The sequence below is a fragment of the Lipophrys pholis genome, assembly GCF_963383615.2.
Source record: "Lipophrys pholis genome assembly, chromosome: 11".
NCBI lineage: Eukaryota > Metazoa > Chordata > Actinopteri > Blenniiformes > Blenniidae > Lipophrys > Lipophrys pholis.
In genome coordinates this window covers 14,773,719-14,795,361 of record NC_137631.1, presented here as the reverse complement: position 1 = coordinate 14,795,361, position 21,643 = coordinate 14,773,719, and the positions used below count along the sequence as shown (strand labels likewise).

Genomic DNA, 21,643 nt, shown 5'->3' with positions numbered 1-21,643 from the left:
GTACGTATATAGCGCCACATACAACACAATCGTCGCGTCAAGGCACTTTTATGGAGAACAACAATTCTCATGAAAGGATGTCCAAGGCTGTTATTTCCAAGGTTCAGCTGAAACGTCACCAAACGCAGGTGTGAAGCAGTCTTGGCTTGTAAATCGACCCATCTTCCCAGCCACGACCGTGAGTGGAATTCTTCTGTGTTCAGTCAAAAGAATCGAACACGTTTGTCATCTGGACCTGAAGTCGGGGCAGATGTACAGTAATGCTACTATTTTCAGCAGATCCAGCAAGTAATAATTCTTTTAATATAAACAATGTTACTTTATTGGATAGAAACACTATCATTAACATTTCCATGGTTTGTGAATCTTATTTTGTGGATAATCGGTAACACTAATCAAACTTAAGTCACGTTGGCTGTTGAGCATAAAAGTTAGTGTTGATTGAGCCGTGGTTATTTCCATGTACATTTATGTTTTTCCAGTAAAAATCGACTCAGAATAAGAGATGCATTCCAGCTTTGATCGACACATCTAAAAGTGGCGCTACTGTTGATGCGGAGGAGAAAGTTTGCCAAGCTGTACACACATTTCTGTTCAGTCGATATTAGTGAACTGGTTGTCAGAAATATAACCCCATTTAACAGGAAGAGGAATAAATACATTTTAATGTTAAAATATTCCAATAATAATATTTTGGACAACTGTTTCACACAGGTTAATAGATAAACAAACAAGTTCGTTGATGAAATAAAAAAAACTGGGAAAATTAACTCTAACTTTCTGGGGTCTTTGAACAATAAAAAAAAACAAAAAACAAAAACGGATTTTTAAGACATGCCACTGCACTTCAACTCAAACGGCGACAACATGATACTCACAGTCTGAGCAGGAGAGCATTTCTGCTTGTATGTGTCAGGATCACATCGGGGTACAGTAGCTGAACTGCATGCTTATTTAAATTTGACGTAAAATGGTCTCAATGTGAAGGGAAACCTCAAAACAATTTCTGACTCTCATAATCTGTCCATTTGCATCAAATGAAATTGTGTATGACGAAGCCGCTTTATAACCACATACAATGGAGAAAATAAATGCACAAAGAAAACCAAATAAAAAGCACCATTTAATGGCAACCACAGACATGTTTTATTCATACGAATCGGAGACAAAACTGGGGGAAATAAACAACTACAGGGCTTCTCTGGCAGCCTACAAGATACTTGTACAGCCTTCCACTGGCAACATCCCTTCTGTTTCATGGTCTCCGCCCTCTAAAATTAGAGCTTCCCACAGATATTAGCCTGTGAAAATTAAATAAATGGGAAAAACAAAACAAAAAAACAAGCGTGTCTTGTGACTCAAGACAACAAGTGACTGAAACAATATGAAAACGAGCTGAGTGAAGTAAAGGGAGGTGAGGCCCACAGATGGGAGACATAATTGTATTTCATAACAGAATCATGACGAGTGACAGAGTTCAACTTGATCAGTAAGCAAGTGTCCTGAACTAATTCTACTGCCCACTGCAGTCCGCCGTGACATGAAGGGATAGAAAGAGGAGCACAGTGTAAGTTGTTTGAGGTGGGATTGAGGGGCTTCTACAAACTCTGATGGGGGGGGAGGGGCTCGAGTCCAAATAACTCAGCCATTTTCCAAAGCTGATGTAAACAAAGGTTTTGTGCTAATGAAGTGGCAGAGTGACGGTCTGCATAAGCAGCATCCTCCCTGGACAGACAATAATCCCACTGTGTGTTCTGCGGCAGGCCAGGTCCTTCTGCTGAGGAAAACACCAGAAGGACCACAGTGGATTTTGGAGCAATGTGGTCTTTTCAAGTTCCCTGTGAACATTTGCACATTGCAACATCTGGTTGGCAATGAATTGAAGAGTTTGCAAGAGAAAACAGGGAGAAAGGAAAAAAATACTTCTTCCATCTGTTTCATCAGTGACCTTCAGTGTTTAGTATAAGACTTCGTAAGTTGATTGCTTGTCAGACTGCACTACTCCTTGACCTCGGATGTTCCTCGGCTGTTCCTCCCGAGACTCGTCTGACCATGTCGGAGGGCAGAGTTCTTGTCTGTGTTGGACCGGATGAGCTCTCAGGTGGCCACAGAGGTCACAATCTGGACAACCTCGCCATTTTCACCGTGGATGGCACCTTGGATGGCCTCCTTCACCTCCATGTCGGCATGCAGTGCTGGCGCTAACTCGGCAGCCTGAAACACAAGCGAGAGGTGGGGAGGGGGAGGAGATGATGAATGAGAGGACAAGGAAACATGGAACACATTAAAACCTTTGTTAAGGATTTAGCACATCTGCTTGAGCTGGAGGACGTTTTAATGTTACCAGTACCGAAAGGACGCTGGACAGTTCTGTCGTGGTTCTCTTTCCTCACAGCCAACAGACCTCACTTGGCTTCATTGTCTTAAATCCTTCCTGTATTGAATTTGCATGTTGACCGTGTTCATACGGAGAGTTTTGAGTATGATGACTTTAAAACCTTTGTAGGCGTGTGTCTGTCTCTTGTGTTAGCCATGTGATGATCAGCCCCAGCTCTCTGCAACACTGAACTGGATTCAGTGGGTATGAATAATAGATGAATGAGCAGCACTGAGAGGGTGACCACCTAAGTAGAGATAATCTCTGGGAGTGTCATGAGTTCAACCGAAAGGCAGAGACGAGACAGAAACATCTCAATAACGCCAAAAAAAGGTCAATGCTCGAATTGATGGGTGAACGGACGCAAGGATGGACGGACGGACCGCCACACTGATGACAAAACGCACGGTTCGATTTTAATGCCTTGCAAAAAAAACAATTAAAAATGTGCCTCTCTGTACAAAGTGGTTTAGCTCTCAACAAAGATGACGACAGTCACCCTGCTTGTGTTCTGTGAGCTGTGGCTGCGTGAGCACGCCGCGGCACAGGATCAGCAGCTCTGTGTGAAAGTGGAAAATCTAGAAAACAAATCATGCAAGATGTCTTTGCTTTGCAGCGTGCAGAACTTTCTGGACAAAGTGGCTTCGCTCTCCAGTGGCTCTCCAGTCAGGCAACTCCCTCCTGTTTTAGAGACCGAATGACCCTACTGCCCAGACGTAATGTGACCAGGCGATCCAAGTAAAAAGAAAAATTTATCGGATGCAACAATCCAACTGCTTTTAGGTTTAGAAAGCTGCAGCGCCAGCCAAAGTTCAAACGCTATAAACTTTAACGGGGGTGACGTTTGTGGTCTCATTGCTTCAATGCTGTCAACATTCAATAACTCTGCTTGTGTTTTACGTCTCACTTGTTTTGGAGCATCTTAACTATCTGTGCGCCTTTTCAGGCATGCAGCCTTTAATACAGCAGCACTTGCCTCAAACCAAGGAAGGTTTTCTAATAGAAACCATATGTATGCCTAATAGGTCACAGGAAAATAAATCAATAACTGTATTTCAGTGTTTGATTCAGTATCTCTCCTGAGAACAATTAGAAAAGTCTAAGAAAAAGCTTTAAGAAAATCCCAATGAAAGTTCTCTCTCACCTTCAAGGTAATTTTGGTCCAACTCTGCGACAGGTGCATATCGTTTTATGTGAATGAGAAATCTGGAAGTGCACATCATGTAGGCGCAACATAGTTCAAAAAACTAGATCAAGATTTATAGGGTCAATGTGTTTTTTGTGAAAATTCCTCTGGTCAACAACTGCAGCCTAAATATGCAGTGGGTGTGCAGGGAATCCTCTATAAAAGGAATAAATCAGAGTAGTGTCACTGTGAAGGAAAGACCACAGCGAAGGAGCGCAGGAACGATAACACGGATCAGATCAGTGAGATATCAGTGAAGAACAAGTTGATGAAAAGAGGCCAAGTGGCAGGTGGAGGGAAACTCCAAAAAGAGACGAGCCGCTCGGATCCGAATGCTCTCCGACTGTCTGAATGGTTGATGTCAGACAGTGTGGGGTATTGTGCGGGTAAAAGCCCCTGTAAAGATGAGAGGCTCATGACTCAGTCCTGGATGATGACCATGAAGAGTGACTCACTCTTTCCTCGAAAGCACGCCAAAGGTTCTCTCAAACACACCTGCAGCATTTAATCCTCCCTCCATCCCAGCATGCTGTCACTAGACAACAGCGTTGACTGGAGCACAGCTGCACCATATCGTTGCACACAATGCAAAAACACATGAGCCTGACAAAGAACGGTGGCGAGGGAGCCAAGGAAAACTCATACGAGTCCATGTTGTGTGCTGAGATTTGGAACACTGCACATGTCAGACTGACATCGCATGGATCCTGCTCTTGGAAATAGTGATGGATAATGGCTCAAACCACTTTAAAATTGTATGTAAAAGCAAGCGTTCTGTTACTTTTTAAACAATATTTAGACAAAGTGTCCTCTAACCGAGCCGTCGCTCTTCTGTACTCCAGGCTTTCTAGTCGAGCTTGCGATAAATCATGTTGTGCTAGAATTTAGCCAGAGATTGTCGCGAGCTCGCAGAAATGTCCGTTGGAACGCAAAATATGCCCCCTTACTTCATCTGTAATGGAAGTGATTATATCAAAAAAAAAAAAAAAGAAGAAGAAAAAGAAAACGTGGAGATAAATAAACACAAAAGCCTCAGTCATTTTCCAACAAGTTGTATAAATGCTACCACATGCCTGGAAACAGATGAAAGCAGGGTTCTTGATTTAACACTTTAGGAAAAAAGAACAGCGGTGACCTTTCTCTGAACTTTGAACTTAGAAGTCGACTGTGTTTACACTCGGGGACATGAAAACCCAACTGTGATAATATCATGCTCTGTACCAGGCTGGCCAGGCCATCTCGCTTTTAAACGGGACAATGTTATACGATGTATTGCTTTTTTGTCTTCCCATTCCCTCTTTTCCAAAAGGTACTTAAAGGTAAGCTTGGTCATGAAGAGATTCTTGTATTTCGAGAGGGGTTCTTATAGACGGCTCATGGTTGACAAGTGATTTTATTCTGTCCTTGAGCACACCCACATGCCCTCAGTGAACTCTGTCTTCACTGAACAGCACCCTGATGACAGATCAGACCTGGGGAGAACTGTGCACAATCCAACACTTAAAAAAAAAAAAGGTCTTTTTAGACCTAAAAGTTCATTCAAACAAATCAGTCGTGTAAACAAACAGTATGATTGCACATTGCGCCGAGCAACATGGTACGCAGATCCACAAATACAGTACACGGGGCGGCAATCATTGCGTGTTCTCATGAGTATACAAATGGTGGGTCAAGGTCATCAGTTTGCGTATGAGGCCGACTGAAAAAACTTAATCAATATAAGATGTTTTACTACCTCCATTCTCAATGGGGAAAGGAACCAATTACCTAGACAACTATGGACAACAAAAGGACAACAAGGGAGAATCACAGAGAGTTTTAACAAGGAAATTCCAAAACCTGCTGCATGGCTGGTCAGCACATTTGCAATCTGCATGCCTAGCAGGGAAGTGAATACGATCAGTCACACTGCAGAGTCTGCAAGAAGATTTGTATCAGGAGAGGGACCGCATTTCACACAACCCTAAATCATCTGAAGTTCTCCCTGTTTATATTATAACAACACAACAAAGGCTTAACTTGAATCAGAATTAGAGGGCGCCCGTTTTAGCGAAGGACTTCGGGGTAATAAGCAGTGAGGAGAAATTGTAATATTCAACATATTTGAAGCAAACAAAAACAGAAAGAACAATGGAAAAGTGCTGTTCTTTTATAATCCTTGCAGAGTTAGCGGGACCACTTCAAAGGCCACTGTGCCGTGTGCCTGCACTCCAGCCTTTTTCCACATGTGGCTGTTGCTCAACAAACTCAATCATCATGGGATTTTAGGCATATATAGTAACTGCTACTCTTCTAGTCCTAACACTCCATCCACTGCACTTCATTCTTTTTAATCACTGTTTGTTCAAATACCTGCGATAATGACTAACACCTGAGTGTATTTTATTTAGGCAATAGGATGTAAAAAAAAAAAAAGGGGGAAAGCCGGCTCTTTGTATCTGCTAGTAGTTTAGTGAAATTACAGAAATTATACTCATATTTCTTTTCCAGCATTATAGCAATTATGAATGAAATATCCATTCATCTATGTCCTCCTCCCACTTCATGGGATGAGGGTTGTGTGACACTGGAGCCAATCCAAGGCTGCACACCTCTTACACCCTGGACAGGTCATCCGTCTATCACCTCAACACATTTACACCCACTGGCACCATTCAATCTAAACAGCATGTCAGTAGGATTGTGAGAGGAAGTCAGTGGAATTGATCAAAAACACATGCAACGAGGAAAAAATTGGCCAGTAGGATTGAACTGGAGACTTTTTATCAATGAGGAGAAAGTGATTATTACCCAAATCTACATCCAGCCCTGTGTACACAAGAACAATCACAGAGAAAACTGTATTTTTCTTTGATAAATTTTAGACTGCAAGATTTTGATTATCACTGTGCACATAGAAATGCAAGAATGTTTGAAAATGCTGGGGTTGCATTCCAGGCCACTAGTTGGTGTTGCTTTTTTTGTGTGATGCACATCCTTGTAGAGAACATCACCATGTAAAGGTTCAAGCACCTTTTAGCTACCTTTGTTTATTGTATAGGCCCACTCTGTTAGTGGCACATGTAAGAAATGAATCTGTTGAATTCCAAAACTTTGTTGGTAATCTAGTTGCCCATGTATTGGAAAACCAATTGACTACAAGTATTTTTCCTGTTTAGGTGGAAAATGAAGTACAAAAAACAGTACTTAAAGCCATTTTCAAAAACTCTCAATGCCACGATTTATAAACCAGCAGCCAAAATGCAATAAAAGTTTGAAGTTTTCACTTCAAAACATAGTTGTGTAAACATGGCCTAAAATACTGTAAATCTTTGATTTACAACGCCAATGTAGCTACAAAAGCCATGCATGCACAAGAAACTTATCCAAAATGGTTGAAGAGCACATCTTAAGTTTACATTATTACAGTGAATCCAGATCATTTAAAACAATTAAGACAGAGTTCTAGCTGGCCCATCCGGTTGCAGTCGTCTCTCTGCCACCGACTCGCACCTCGACTCCAGCATTACAAACGCTTATTTACAGATTTCAGAATGGGCGAAAGCGTTCCTCCATATGGCACCATATCTTTTGTCATTTAGCCTCCAAACCCCCTGGCAGCAGCAGTCCATATGTTGTATTTACTCTGTCCCGTACACCTATTCATTTCTATTGATCTGTTTGAAAGGACACGGTGCGTATTAGTATTCATTAAAGATCATTGACAGAACTTTGATGGATAGTAAATTAATTTCAATTCTGTTCATGGCACACACACACTCACTCACTCTTTGTGTGTGGTACAAAACGCACAAAAAGAAAAGAAAAATAAGCATAAATTCACTATGATGAAAAAACAAATATGAGCTGTTTTTATATCTGAGTGGCTAGACGATACGTAAAGCCAAACTCCAGGGAAAGTACTTTTCTCCATTTGACTATTTGAAAAATACATAAAAGTCTATCAAAGGCCTTAACAATAGCACAACAGATTACTGTTGCAATTTCATGGTTGTCCAGTGATGAACAATGGCCAGACAGGCAATATAAGGTGACTAGCTGTCCAGGCATGTTTAACACTTGGATAGGGATGAAAACACCCTTTGTTGAGTCACCAGTACAAGCAATTAGCATTTGAAGTGGAAAAATGACTATTGATTAAATAAAGTTGAAGCTGGACAACTGTTAGTCATTTCAGGCAATAACTGCAAGCTGTGAGATCCATAGCTAAACACTTTCTGCAAATTAAACCCAGATTAGGTTCTGTGTCCGCTTGAAATGTTGTTTGTACGATGTGGCAAAGTTGGTTTGATTAGTTGTAAAAATAGGTCATTCTGGGTGGCATATTCAGCATAATCAGCTGATGTGGCAGTCGGGCTTCTGGAACAAGTAGCATGATCACTATACTTTAAGGAGAAGAAGCGGGAAGCGTGGCCATTTTCGTGAGGATAGGCTGAAGTGCGAGTGGTATCACAGCTAACGCACTTTCAGGCAATTGGCATATTAACCAGTATCACAGAATCTGTGTAGCTACATGTATGAAACGGGCCAGTAGGTTGGATATTTTGCATGTTGTATGTTGGTTTTACCTGTACGGCAGCTGTGTGATCTGCAACGGGAGCCAGTTGGACGTACTGCACTTGGATGTCAGGGGGGAGCGACGAGCCCTCGACTGCCGTGGCCGCTCCGTCAGCTGAAGCAACCGCTATCAACTGAGCTCCACGCAGCACCTATGGCAGACAAAGGGGGGAGAAGACAGAAAAGCAGTCAATGATAGGTTCATTCTCAACATAATCATCAATCACTTCCGCAAATTAACAAATTCCAACAAGGCGCTCTTCCACCGAGTGCAAACATCAACAATCTGACAATCTTTGCAGTGATTTACTGTGCACACAACTGGAAACAAGTTCCAAATAAAAACAACCACCAGAATACCTAATTTATGTCCTATGTGATCTGTTTATGTTCTTTCATCACTCACAGCCATCACTGAGCACAAGTGTGATGACTTAATAAACACATCAAGAAACTGCAGCAGTGGTGTCTGAGTGACATACATGAACATTTCATCCCCACTGTTCTCACTCCTACACATGCCACGCTCTGTTTGAATACTCAGATTAAGAAGGAACTTTATGGACCATTCAGTTCAATTTAAGTGCTATAGTCCTGCGGTCCGTAACATGATATGCTAGTAAATATTTGTTTGGGTTTGAGCTGAATTTAATTAAGTCATATTTAGAGAGGGGAGTAAAGGAAATTGACATTAAATGGTTAGTTTGTCGTCACAGGGGGATCTTAATGTTCCACAATGTTGAAAGTCTGTCAGGCAACATTAACGCTCTGTGGTTTTGAGGCACTAATTACAGAGCGGTGCAGTGCAGCCTAAGTGTTTATGGGTATTCCTATACTTTGTTGAGGTTGTTCCTATAGACAGACCGTCACCACAAACCCAAGGGACAACATGAACACACACTTTTGTAAAAATCTCAGGCACTCGTGTGCTTCAAGCCCCGCTGGTAATTTGGACAGCATACCTCCCATCCGACAACAGACGTACAAATTAAAATACAATCATCCTGTCAACACAAACACTCTGGAAGATAGATAGAAGGAAACGTTCATTCAGCTTTGTGTTTGTGCATGCTCATTTAAATCAGACAGAGGTTGTAGACCGCACTACCACCATTCAGTGGAGCCTTACAACAGTAAGTTCCTTAAAGTGATGTGTTTCTACATGAGATGACAGCATGATCCGGTTGACATTTGTTCCTGTTTTATGGCCTTTGCCTGAACATGGACCTTTTGTCGCGTCTCCTGTCTGGCAGCGTTGAATAATTGTTGTTAGGTGAGGTCTCAGTCTCTGTCTTATTCTTGTTCTGACTGCTCATGATGCTAGGACTAGCTAAGACATGCTTAACACACAATAGAAATTCAAGGGCAAATACCGGTATGCAACCCGGGAGAGAAACCCAAACCCCATAAACCTCAGTTGCAGATGATGTTTGTTGCCCCCTAACCAATCTAATGCAAGAGTCCCACACTGCCTCTGAAAAACCTCAGTCCAACCAACGCTTTAAAGTTGTTCGAGTTGGTGATGGGCTTTAACTCCCCCCCACTCACATGCCCGCCAGGAAGACACTTTGCCAATTCCACCACAAAATCTGCTGCCTCATCACCATAAAGTGCCAGACCCGACGAGCCCGATGGAAGCTATTAGTGTAAGATGTCTGTGTGACTCACCCGATCAAACCCTTAAAAAACAGACATGGATTTAGGCTTAGTAGGTTAAGGTCTTAATATAGAAGGAGACTGTCAAAGCTCGGTCAAATGAATCACGCAGTTTGGTGACCCATAAAGCATTCCTCATTGTTGCATGAGTCTGGGCGGTTAGTATAAACACTGATCAGACGGTTAAATTAGGCTCATTTGCTTTCTTGCCAGGAATTGAAAGAAGATATCAATGCCAGTCTCATGTCAGTACAAGCTGGTACCAGCAACCAGTTTGCTTAGCATTCATATATAAATAAAGCAGAGCAGTGTCTGCTCTCAATTTCTATGTCAAGAGATTTTTCTTCTTCCTCTAGCTCAGGGGTCGGCAACCTTCAACACTCAAAAGAGCCATTTGGATTCGCTTCCCACTGAGCAGAACACACTGGGAGCCGCACCCCGCATCGTCACTCTCAACAAGTCCGCAATATTAAAAGATCTCATCTGCCTAAAGCACTCCTGTTATTGTTCACATACGCCGCTGCGCAACTGCAGCTATCGTGAGCAGTGACTACCGCGCTCTTCGCGCCACTATTGTTGCAAAATGACGTTACATCCCTGCGTCGTTCACAACACTGTTTACATTTTAACGCACTCTCTGCAGTGGGACGGCGCAACACAGTTGGTTCTGGCTGCGCTTTGCCTTACCGTACCGCCCCGGCCCGCCCCGTTCCGGGATGAACTGCAGTGGGATTGCAGACCCCTGCTCTTGCTGTGTATGTACTTGGTAAATATGAAATAGTGACATTGCTCAGTTGTCATTAAAATAATTAACTGTATTTCACAAATCCTTTTATGTCGGACATTTACACATATTTTGCAGTGATAAGTCAGACAACTCAATGAGAAGAGTGGGAGCACAAATGTACAGCTGTTCGATTGTTCGTTCGTGATAGACATCTGTAGAGACACTTTCTTATCTCCATTCTGTCACACCGGTCCATTAAAAATTCAAACGGGACCTCTGCCAAATGCTTGCCTGCCTGTGAAAGAATGTAGCCTATGGGTAGTTGTGTACTTTTGCGCGTAAACACATGATGATTTGTCGATACTGTGCAACTGGTGTATCTAAGTGCACAATTACCGGGGTTTAAGGGATGCTATGGTTGACATTTGAGATGGTAAACACTTGTCTCACTCAATTAGAGTCTCCACCTCCATTTGAGAGCAGTTTGCATTCTCAGCTGTGAGGAGCAGCACACAGAGGCTCACTAAAGCATTTACAGAGTTGGAACAGTGTGTGAGATCTCTTCAATGATTACACAGGAACTTCTCGCCTCGACATCCTGTCCCACGACTTTTTTTTTTTTTTATCAGAACAACTTGCCTTTATGATTTGGGTGTGAGGCTGTCCTGCTTGGCTTTAATATCACTCAGTCCACGGAAATCAAATAGTAACTAAACATATGGCCAGGAAATGTACATTTATATCACGAAAGAGGTTGAGTACTCAAAAGATTAACATTAGTCTTTCAGCCTATTTTCCTTTTTATTTTCCTCATAATGTCGACTGTTATCGACTATTGAGTAATTTTAAAGACACTAATAATAATCACCTCTCATTCAGCTAAAAGGAAACAATCATCATTAGGCTGGTTGACAATAATGTAAAGACAGAAATGACTGCAGTATTGCATCACAAATGTTTGTAAACTAAGCTCAAAAGACAACTTTTTAAAGTTTAAAGCCCATGGAGCATGTGCTTTTGAGAGTGACCGAGTAGACTTTCACTTTTTTTTAACAATAAACAATCACTGTAAAATACAATACAGCTGTTCAAATGAGTTGTAATTAAATAATGCTCTGTATGGGGGTAGGGTCGAATAAACAAACCCAAGTGCCATTACTATCGCTGTTCAGGAAAGAAACAGGATCTTCTGCACAGCTCATATATACACAAGCACCACCATGCACCCTTAAAACAACATAAAAACAATACACTCCAATATTCAAAAATAATTTTTCTTACTGGTTTTTCAATCCGCTACTAGCTCGCTATGCTCCAAGTTATTAATAATCTCAGACTTGTATAGACTCTTGCAACTTAGGGCCTGGTTTGTAAGATTGTAAGAGGAAATAAAAGCATGTGACAGGGTGAGGAGTGTTTCAGGAAGCTTGTGTGGGACATAAGTGCCCTGATATTGGGTGAACTTTAGAGTCTTTAACAGAGATTTTAGAATGCCTTGAGTGATGCTTTATTTTCTATGCTTTGATTTAGTGGGCTTAAATGTATCTGAAACATAGGCTGTAACCAGATCTTAAAGACATTAGTTACTGTTGACCTCATGAATTGAGATCCTTAACTATTCAGCACTGGCATGTCGGCCACCCGCACACTCAAGGCCAACGAGCAGACGCGATGAGCAGGATTAAAGAGCTATCATACAACACTGAAGTGCTAGAAAGAAGAGGCCTGAAAAATCAAGAGCAACCCAGACTTTGAGAGCTGCCATGGCCTTGAGAAAAAAAGGAGAAAAAAACAATAAATCTTTTGCTGGTGCTGTAATGCCTTCAGTAATGGGTCCAGGACAGTAAAGAAATGGGAGTCAAAAACACAAAAAACAACAGCGAGTTGATGCAGAAAATATCCACGTTTCCCAAGCTGAAGGAAAACAACTGCATAAACAAGGCTGTTTACCAAGTCGTCATTGTTGCTTATTGTGCGACTATTAAAATCTAGTCTCTATTCTTTCACATCTCGTAAAATCTGGTGAAACGTAAATAACGAGTGCTTTGAGGAAAAAGGTTCAGAAATTAAACAATGCCTCTGAACTGCCATCTATTCTTAGTCGGAGTGAGATTTGGAAAACCAGCATCCAGAGTGCACTAGCTTGGTGCAGCATGGTATCAATTTCCTCTCAGTTAAACTCAGCTGTGCATCGGCTGATACTGTGAGTCACCCAATAGTGTGCATGTGGGTCTTCGTGTCTGTACGTTTCTAAAGCACGGCGGAATCCGACAACTACAAGAGCCTCCATTTAAAATAAAACCTCACACGCTTTCTGACTCCAAGGGGGAAAAAAAAGAGAAAGAAAGACACCACACAGATCTGGTTCCTATCATTCCCAAAGGAATACCGCCTCCCTCTTCTTTCAGATCTGGAAGAAAAAAAAAAAAAAACTAAACCAAAACAGGGAAATGAGAAAAGAAACATTTGGACTTTGGAGTGCTTGGAACTTCCTCTCAGCTTAACAGCCGTCAACAACATCTGTGGTTGCCAACCCTTGGACAGATGTCCAAGCAGTAACACTAGCTCCAGGTGGGTAGGTGTGGTCAAAGTGGAAGAGAGGGGGTGGGGGGGCGGGGGGGGGGGGACAAAGGCTTGGCTGCAACTTGGCTGAAAGGATGCCCATGGACACAGAAGTGTTCTGTGTGTTTGTTTTGTGAGGATAAGGGAAAATGAACATACTGGCCCAAATATGTCCCACTGCAGTCATAAACTCTCTTAGTTACATATGCCTTTTATTTTACCTCAGAGTCTGAAGGCTGATTTCTGGGCCTCAGCTCATAATCTGACTGAATAGAAACTGAACTCATGACATAAATTAAAACAAAGAAAAAAAGTCAGAAGTTGAAACAGAAGCCAGACACTCTTACTTTGTTCCTCTAGAAATTTGGAATTCTTCCACTTTCTTGCTCATTTGCAGATATGTATTAAGAATTCTGACAAGAATGCATTAATCTCTGGTCAACACCTTATTTTTTAAGTGCAAAGTTCATCGCCAACGGCTATAGAATCTTATTTCTTTTGACAACATTTCAATACCAGTGGCCGAACCCCTGCGTGAAATCCAAACCCCCCTCCTCCACATCCTTTGCTTTGCTACTCCCACCAGCACACTGGAGATCCCGGAGAGGTTTTATGACAAAATGAGCTAGACGACAGTTTTGATCCAGAGCAGTAAAATCAAAGGAGACCAATGACAAAAATAAAAACCGCAATTAGGCATAAGGTTCCTCCAAAACAACAGAGATGAAAGTTCCTCTGAAGGTTTTCACAGTTCTCTAATCCAAATCCAAACATGACTTGCCTTCTTGATGAAGATTTTTTTTACAACGTCAGTAAATTTCCTGTTTGAAGATAATGAGTTTATTGTGTTTTTAATTATCCGTTTGAGTCAATGAAGCCAAAGGGGAGGATATACACAGGCTGTAAAAACCCACTTTACAAAATATCACACTGCACAAGATGCCTATCACCAACAGGATACTTAATCCAGCATTGAGTAAGACTTGCACTCGGAACGAGGTCGACATTTCTGAAATGAAATGTCATTTTTCTGGCTCAACTTAATGAATACTCTGCTCATAATTTTAGCAATTTCCTTCAAGTATCCGTTAACACATTAAAATGCATGGGAGACTAGTTCTAAAGACTAACCACATCCAAATGACCTATAGCTGACCTTTCAAGCTGCACAATCACACCTCAATGCAACTGCTATTAAAAAAAGAGCCGAAACACAAACGGCTCCTTCAACACACAGCTGCCAAAAGTCCAACAGTTCCTCTTCAGATCTTAAATCTGCTGCGAGACATCAGTCAGAGTAAATCAGCATGAAGACTGCCTCAGTCCTTGACTGAGGTATCGCCTCTGTCAGATGCAATCATTTTACCTGTACACTTTCCAGCAATAGTAAAAGTTTAACTTTTGTCTCAATTTACATTTGCCTCCTTCCAGAGCCATGATTCACTTCACAGTCACACTGATGTCTAGAAAGTGGGCTGGCTAAAGATCTCGTTTTATTAAGATTTTATGAGTTTTTGCATTAGTGCATTTCATAAAATACATTTTAGTCATAGCGAAATTTGTAGAGGCTGTTCCTTGATTTGTTGTGGGATATGTAGAGAAGACATAAAATTACCTCCTGGACATGTCTACTACTGCTGCCTCAGAACAAGGAGGACAGGGTTTGAATATGAGCCAGGTCTCTTCCATTTCGTTTAAATGTTCTCCCTGTGCTGACCAGCATTTTCTCCAGGTGCTTCAGCTTCCTCCCACAGTGGAAAAGCATCACTTATTTCATAATATTCAAGTAGTAATGAATGTGAATGTCTGTACAGATCACTGACTCCTTGAGATAAGGCAGTCACAAAATTATGTGTGTCCATAAAAATAAAACCACCAAAATTGAAATCTATTCACAGACCATCGAAGTGTGTGTGTGTGTGTGTGTGTGTGTGTGTGTGTGTGTGTGTGTGTGTGTGTGTGTGTGTGTGTGTGTGTGTGTGTGTGTGTGTGTGTGTGTGTGTGTGTGTGTGTGTGTGTGTGTGTGTGTGAACAGTCAGCGTTTCGTTTTTTTTGCTTCACTTTATGCTCCTTCCAATTATGGATCAAATTCCACAATTTAGATGTTTACATGAATATTTTACCTAAATACAATCAAACCAGAATCTGTTTACATGTGCTGTGCTGAAACTGATGACAGAGCAGTGTATGCCTGGTACTGGTGAGGCAGGGCTGCACCGGGCCTGTGATGATGTTGAGTCACACTGAAATACGTCTAAAACATCTGTTCCCTTTTACTCGCACAACCAGCAACTCTGAGTTTACCCACAAAGACAGAAGAAAACACCAGAGGCTGTACCCTCCTCTGCAGTGTTCTGAAATGCTCTCACACACACACACACACACACACACACACACACACACACACACACACACACACACACACACACACACACACCTCTCTCCCAAGCGAAGGATTCCCTGATCGGTGGCACTCTATCTCCGGCCATGATGCACAAGGACACAAAGCAGACAACTACTCCTTTGAAACACGATCCACCACGAGGCTTTCAAATCCTTGAGTGCTTACGTACATCCCACTTATACTAAACCCTGGCCATAAAACGTCTTGTTTGTATCTTTTCATCTCGTTTTATCCTCCCCTCTCTCTCTGTGATTCATAGGAATCTCAACAACCCTTTACACACTAGAAACAACATTCTTAGGCAGAACTGGAAAGAGGGCGACTGAGCAACAACAGGCCAAAAGCCAGCAGTGTGATTCCAGCACACATCACACTCGGATTCTGTGAGGTTGAAGCTACACATTGTTCCAACATCTGGGTACTGTCCTTATATGACTGGTACTGACTGATGACTAGCTGTGGTCACAAAAAACATGTACAGGAACATCGGCACATGCACTACAACACGAGTTCAAGGATGAATATTCATCTGTTTCCTCTTGAACTCTACTTTATTACCTCACTTTACCATTTCGCCTATAGACTTCCTCTACTTTTTGGCTCCCCTTCCTTAACGTGTCTACCAAGCCATGTAGTTCTACACTCCGTCGTGCACAAAATGTACTGTTCTTGGTTCCGCGCTTATAGGATCTGGCAGCAATGCTGCAGAGACCATTGCTGAGTTGGACTCTGTTCTGTGACCCAGTTCCCACACTGACCATGAACAAAGTCACTTGGGATGATCCAACAGATGCACCAAAACATGTGCTGACACGAAAGGATGGCAGAGGTTCAACTAACGGGAGGAAATGAGATGGAGGGTGGAGGGGGGCTACATTCAGACTCTTGACAAATAGCATGTAAAGCCCCGATGAACAGCAATGATGTCTACCATCTCTAAATGATGTGGGCAGATGACAACATTGGTATAATTATTAAAGTTGATAGCCGCCTCTTGAGATATGGCCGATATTTCAAACTGTTACGGCATGAGTTTAAAGTTATTCAACAAAATGGGTCCTCCAAGAGACTGGAAATGCAGTCAGCAGTGGATTTACTGCTCAACTGAAGGATGCTCCATCACTTTCAATACTTTCTGTTTTGATATAAAAAGCTCACAGCTTATTATGGAAAGTTGTGAAGTAACAAATGTCTAAATATTTTTACAAAATGTGGAAATCAACACTTTTTACAAACAGTATTCAGGCTTTTGTCTGTAGCGATCCAAATTGGGACGAGTTGGGCCTGGTATATTTGAAATATGCTTAAGATGTGTCTCCAAGTTGATTAAAGTGCACCTGAGGCAAAGTTGGACATAGTTTAGAAAGGAACACAGCCAAAAAGACATGTGCAGAAACATGTTTGTGGAGAAAAGCAAAAAACTGCCAAAATCCAGGAGTGTAAAAACTGTAAAGACTTATCCAACAAGACTCAATGCAATATCTGATTTCTACTAAGTAGTAGAGGTTCAGAATATCATAAATGATGGATTGCAAATGCTGATTGGTAATAATTTCACAAAGAAAAGTTTTAAAATTTTCATGTTGTCATTATCAGTTCTCCACTGTAGACAGATGGATAAATTATTATTATTGTTTTTTAATCTGCACAATTTTTTTATTTTCGAATTCTTTGTATTGAGCAAAGATAATTTCAGGGGGGGAAAAAATAGGTGATCTGAGGACATTGCGAGCACACTGTACTTGTTGGGGCTTGGAGATGTTCCAGCAGAGGGCACACTCCATGTTTTTAATGTGGCACCTGGTGTCAAGCATTTGCATATGTATTACTGCGGGTGTTTTTGCCCGATTCATTGCTCAGCTGGTGTCGGTTTTTAATTACCAACTGGACAAAGCATGTCTTCCAGATGGTGTCTCTCTCTTTTTTTTTTTGCCTTCCTCTCCCCATATTTTTTCTATCTTCCCTCCTACGCATCAGTCACTCCTTTCATCTTTCAATCCTCCATTTGGTCTGCATCAGCACTGGGTAAGATCACAGCACGGAGAGAGAAAGGTACAAGATAAGAAGCTATGACAGACAGGGAGTGCAGTAAAAGACAAGTGATTTTATAGTTTCATGGGTCTGACTTTCCTTCCGTCTCCATGGCACACTTTTTTATAAGACAATCCTGGATTCCTGTGGACCAGTTTAACTCACATTTTCAGCTGGCAGTTACTCAAGAGTCCTGGCCTCAATTGGCATGGACATGGGAGCAGATACATAAACATATGCGGCGAAAGTACACAAGTTCAATGTGTAGAGAGCGCTTAGACAAACACAACAGAAATAGTGAGGTATGTTGCACGGCACGCTGCTCCACTTATTGCATGCAGACAGTCTCCAGTGGCAACATGGAGGATGATAGATGGACCAAGGGAAGACAGAGAGGTCAGTGTGCAGCCAGCCACATTTTACAGCAGCCCGTCTCTTCAACCACAATCCAACTCCATTTCTGTAATATAGCTAGAACAGGGCTTTGAGCCTCTTATGCACTAACAAGGCTCCAGATCTACGCATGTTTCTTTCATCTTCCTTGAGTCTGCGTTCAAACATCATGTACCTGCACCGTACAACCCCAGGTCCAGGCAATAAGGCAATGTCAAACTCCACGCACACCTATACCATCAGAGATGCTCGCACAGGCCGCTCCTCTTTATGGTCTGTCAACTGTCATATTTTCAGAAACTTAATAAAAAATTTTGATTCATCTGATGACAGAGCAGATTTCTACTTCACATCAGTTTGTAATTTTAGTGCGGCTCTGCCTGTGGAAATGAAGATCACAAGCGTCCAACTTTGACGTTCACACGTGTTCCCTACGTACAAGACTCATCCAGATTTTCTTAATATTTAGACAGAATTGTGTACTGAAGATGGCGCAGTCTTCAAATTACTCTCATTTCAAGTTTTTTTGTAATTGGTCAACTCCAAGATTTTTTGCTGATCAATGACTATTTGGTCAATCATTTATTCCTTCTGATGGATTCTGCCTTTCTAAAATGGTTTTCACATTCAAGTCACTGACCTGTTTCAATCTGATCTGTTTCGCTACAAAGAAAACTCAGCTAAAAGCCAAATGTTTCAATAATACCACTTAATTTCCCCACGTCCCAACTGATTGGAGATGTGTAATGAAATTCAAAAAGGGCCAACATTTTCTATTGAATTGAAATGTTTTGTTTGCGACATGACGCATTGCCTGGATTGTGATTATTTTTTGTCTAAATGAATAATAGCAAAGGCTTTATAAAAGTCCAGTACACACATAACAGTCAGGCAGCACCATCTGTTATCAATCTGATAATAGCTTTAAGAAAAACTTATTTAATGAAAAAGTCAAAACAATTGTTTTGGCACAAATGTAAGTAATTAAAACTCCGAGTCTCTGTGCTCATCATTTTCAGAAAAATAAAGATCAAATCGGCAGAGAGAATAATTCGTCTTTTATGATTACGTTTCTGAATAAAGATATGAACTAATCATCGACTGAAATGCAACTACTCAGAAATTTAGAATGTTGATCAGTCCTAAAATGGTACCTGGATAACTTGCCTAGCGTTTAGACCAATAACCGAGATTTGAGAGCCAGCTGGACCAACCTCAAAATGTTTTGATAAAAATATGCAAATGTAAATCGAAAGAAATGAGGTGCAGACAAACAAGGAAAGTGCACATAAATTATGAGACCCTCAAGGAGCCTTGGAGTGCATAAACATCTGCGTGAAGCTGTTAAAAGTCCAAGCATGAGAATGTGAAAACGTTCCTTTTTTTTCCCCCAATTAAGTTAATGAATCTGAACGCAGCCTAGAGTTGACCTGAAATTGTGAACATCTGAGAGTTAATAACCTGGAGCGACTGAACATGGCAGGTGGCCTTTAAAAGACAGGTGGAACCGCAACTACACAATGCAGGAAAAATAAAATTAAGAAGAGGAAGCGGCCACAGACAGAAGAGCAAAAGCTGTTCTGTGATGAATTGTGTAGCCTAGGTTACGCTAACATAGCCTCAGCAATATTCTGCCAGATTGCAAAAACATTTGATGTAAGCCTCTTCGTAAACAGAAAAAATTAAACATTCAAGAGAGCGCACATGAGAATCTACTTAGAGATTTTTTTTTTTTTTTTTTCGTTCTCCGGTCCAAGATACACTGCAGCAATCATGATAAGAACATAATGTTTTTTGTATGGAAGCAAATATGGTCCAAGTGATTTATCTCCTTGAACTGCGATCACTATTATTCTACTTGCTCAGTGCTGTTTCCTTTGAGTGACTCTTTGCTCTTTTTGGGTTTGGTAAGATTTAAGAGCTGACCTAAAGTTAGAATCCAAGCCTCTGAGAATATATGGGTGAAAAGATGCTGCGTTTGCTGTGTACCACTACATGTGTGTGAACAGCTCGACCAGCAACACAAGGTTAGAAAACTGACTCACTAAATGTTTCTTTTGGCACGACACTCATATCACTTTACAGACCCAATCAAAGTTTGAGTTAAAACAAATGGAAAATAAAGTATATTTTTTTTATTACACTAAGGTCCCAGACACTGCCAGGGGAATTGAGGCTTTTGTGCAATTTATAGTTCCTATATTTTGGGGATATTTTGGTGCGTACTTGTGAAAGAAGTATGAGATATACGGATTAAACAGTACAGCTTTAACACATTGTGCATGTCATAACATCTACCACACAGAGGAGCTCAACCTGCAGCAACAGCACATGTACTCTGTGAACCCATTCGAACATTTGCTGGAAATGTGTGTTACGAGGCAAAATCGAAATCAAGCTCTCGCCAAAACTTGTTCCCAGGTCCTAGAGAGAGACAGGAAGGAATGCTGCCGTCAGGCTCGGCGAGCAGATCATCTGAGGACATGAGCACGCGAGTGTTTACGAGAGTACGGGAGACAAAGAGCACGGGAATGTGCGGTGACGACGTCAATCAATTGAAAACACACACTGTGTCGAACAGCCAATAAAACAATGCAAACAACAAAAAGAGCCCTCATATGAAGCAGATGCAATCACACATCACAAATGTGTGCACACTTAAAATACCAAATGGCATCTAGAACATATGAGCCAACCGATTGACTGAAATGTTAATCAGACGACGAACGGAACAACTGATCACACATGGCTCCAGTTGGTGGGTGGCTCGGAGCTGCATTTCCGCAGGACATTTTGACCAGTCATGTAAGAGGCCTGATAATTATTTTGATTATCAAATGCAATATTATGTGTTTGTAATCGCAGAACTACTTATAGGAACAGAATCAGACATAACTTTCCCTGAATTGAAATGTGACTTTCAGTCTACTATTGACTAGTCACTATTTCAGTCATTTTGTATTTATAACACTTTATCTATCAATCAACATTAATGAGTGATTATGATTTACATTCTTTTTGTCTTTTCCCACCTTTGATGTGTGTCTGATTTCTGAGGCAACTTCACATGAGTCAGAGAGAAAAATGAAAAATTAAACTGTGAAAGACAGATTGGAAACCGCAAACCCTTTTTCAGTCTATTTTATTTACAAACTCTAGCAGCGAGTAGTATCATGGTGCTCTGGTGCCCTCAACCACAGAAGGGTTTGTTTAGTGGGGGCAGATTGTTCATGGCACTTGTGAGATGCTGTGATGAAATTCAATCCCACTGATTTGTGTCATATTTCAGCATTTCTGGGAGAAAAACAAACAAACTGGGGTACATTTGTGTATTCTTGACTGACCGAAGCCACGCCTTCCCTGCCGACCACATCATTTTGCAGATGATTGCTTATATTCATGCTGGAATCTCTTTGCCAAAATGAGAACTATATAGGACCAGGTACAGTCTAAGATGACCTGAAGAGAGATGTGTGATCCAAGTAAAAGCTTTCCTCAAAAACTGAATATATTGCTTTCAAAAACATATAATGTATAATCTTCTCGTAATGACCCAAACAGAGCATATATTTGAGCCTCTGTTCATGGAAAGAATAAAGACCTTCTATGAAGGTTACATACAAACACCTGTTGTAACACACTAATGCACAACACCATAACCAATAGAGGCAGCGCACTTCCTTCCCGAAAGCCTTGCCTCAAGATAAACATGATGTTATCATGAATGATAAATTATGGCCGTCTGCAGGC

At 41.3% G+C, this 21,643-nt stretch overlaps 1 protein-coding gene across 2 annotated transcripts in view; it reads right to left on the bottom strand.

Annotated features, from left to right (window-relative positions):
• Positions 1-639: 639 nt before the first annotated feature.
• Positions 640-21,643, bottom strand: part of banp (BTG3 associated nuclear protein) — a 34,420-nt gene continuing 13,416 nt past the window's right edge. Inside the window, exons 12-13 of one of the 2 annotated variants that reach the window (XM_080476077.1) lie at positions 8,132-8,272; positions 640-2,214 (exon numbers count right to left, since the gene is read on the bottom strand). In XM_080476077.1, the coding sequence (XP_080332203.1) occupies positions 2,098-2,214; positions 8,132-8,272 (258 nt within the window). In that variant the 3' untranslated portion in view covers positions 640-2,097. The remainder of the gene's footprint in view (positions 2,215-8,131; positions 8,273-21,643) is intronic. The other variant, XM_080476078.1, reaches the window with a different exon arrangement.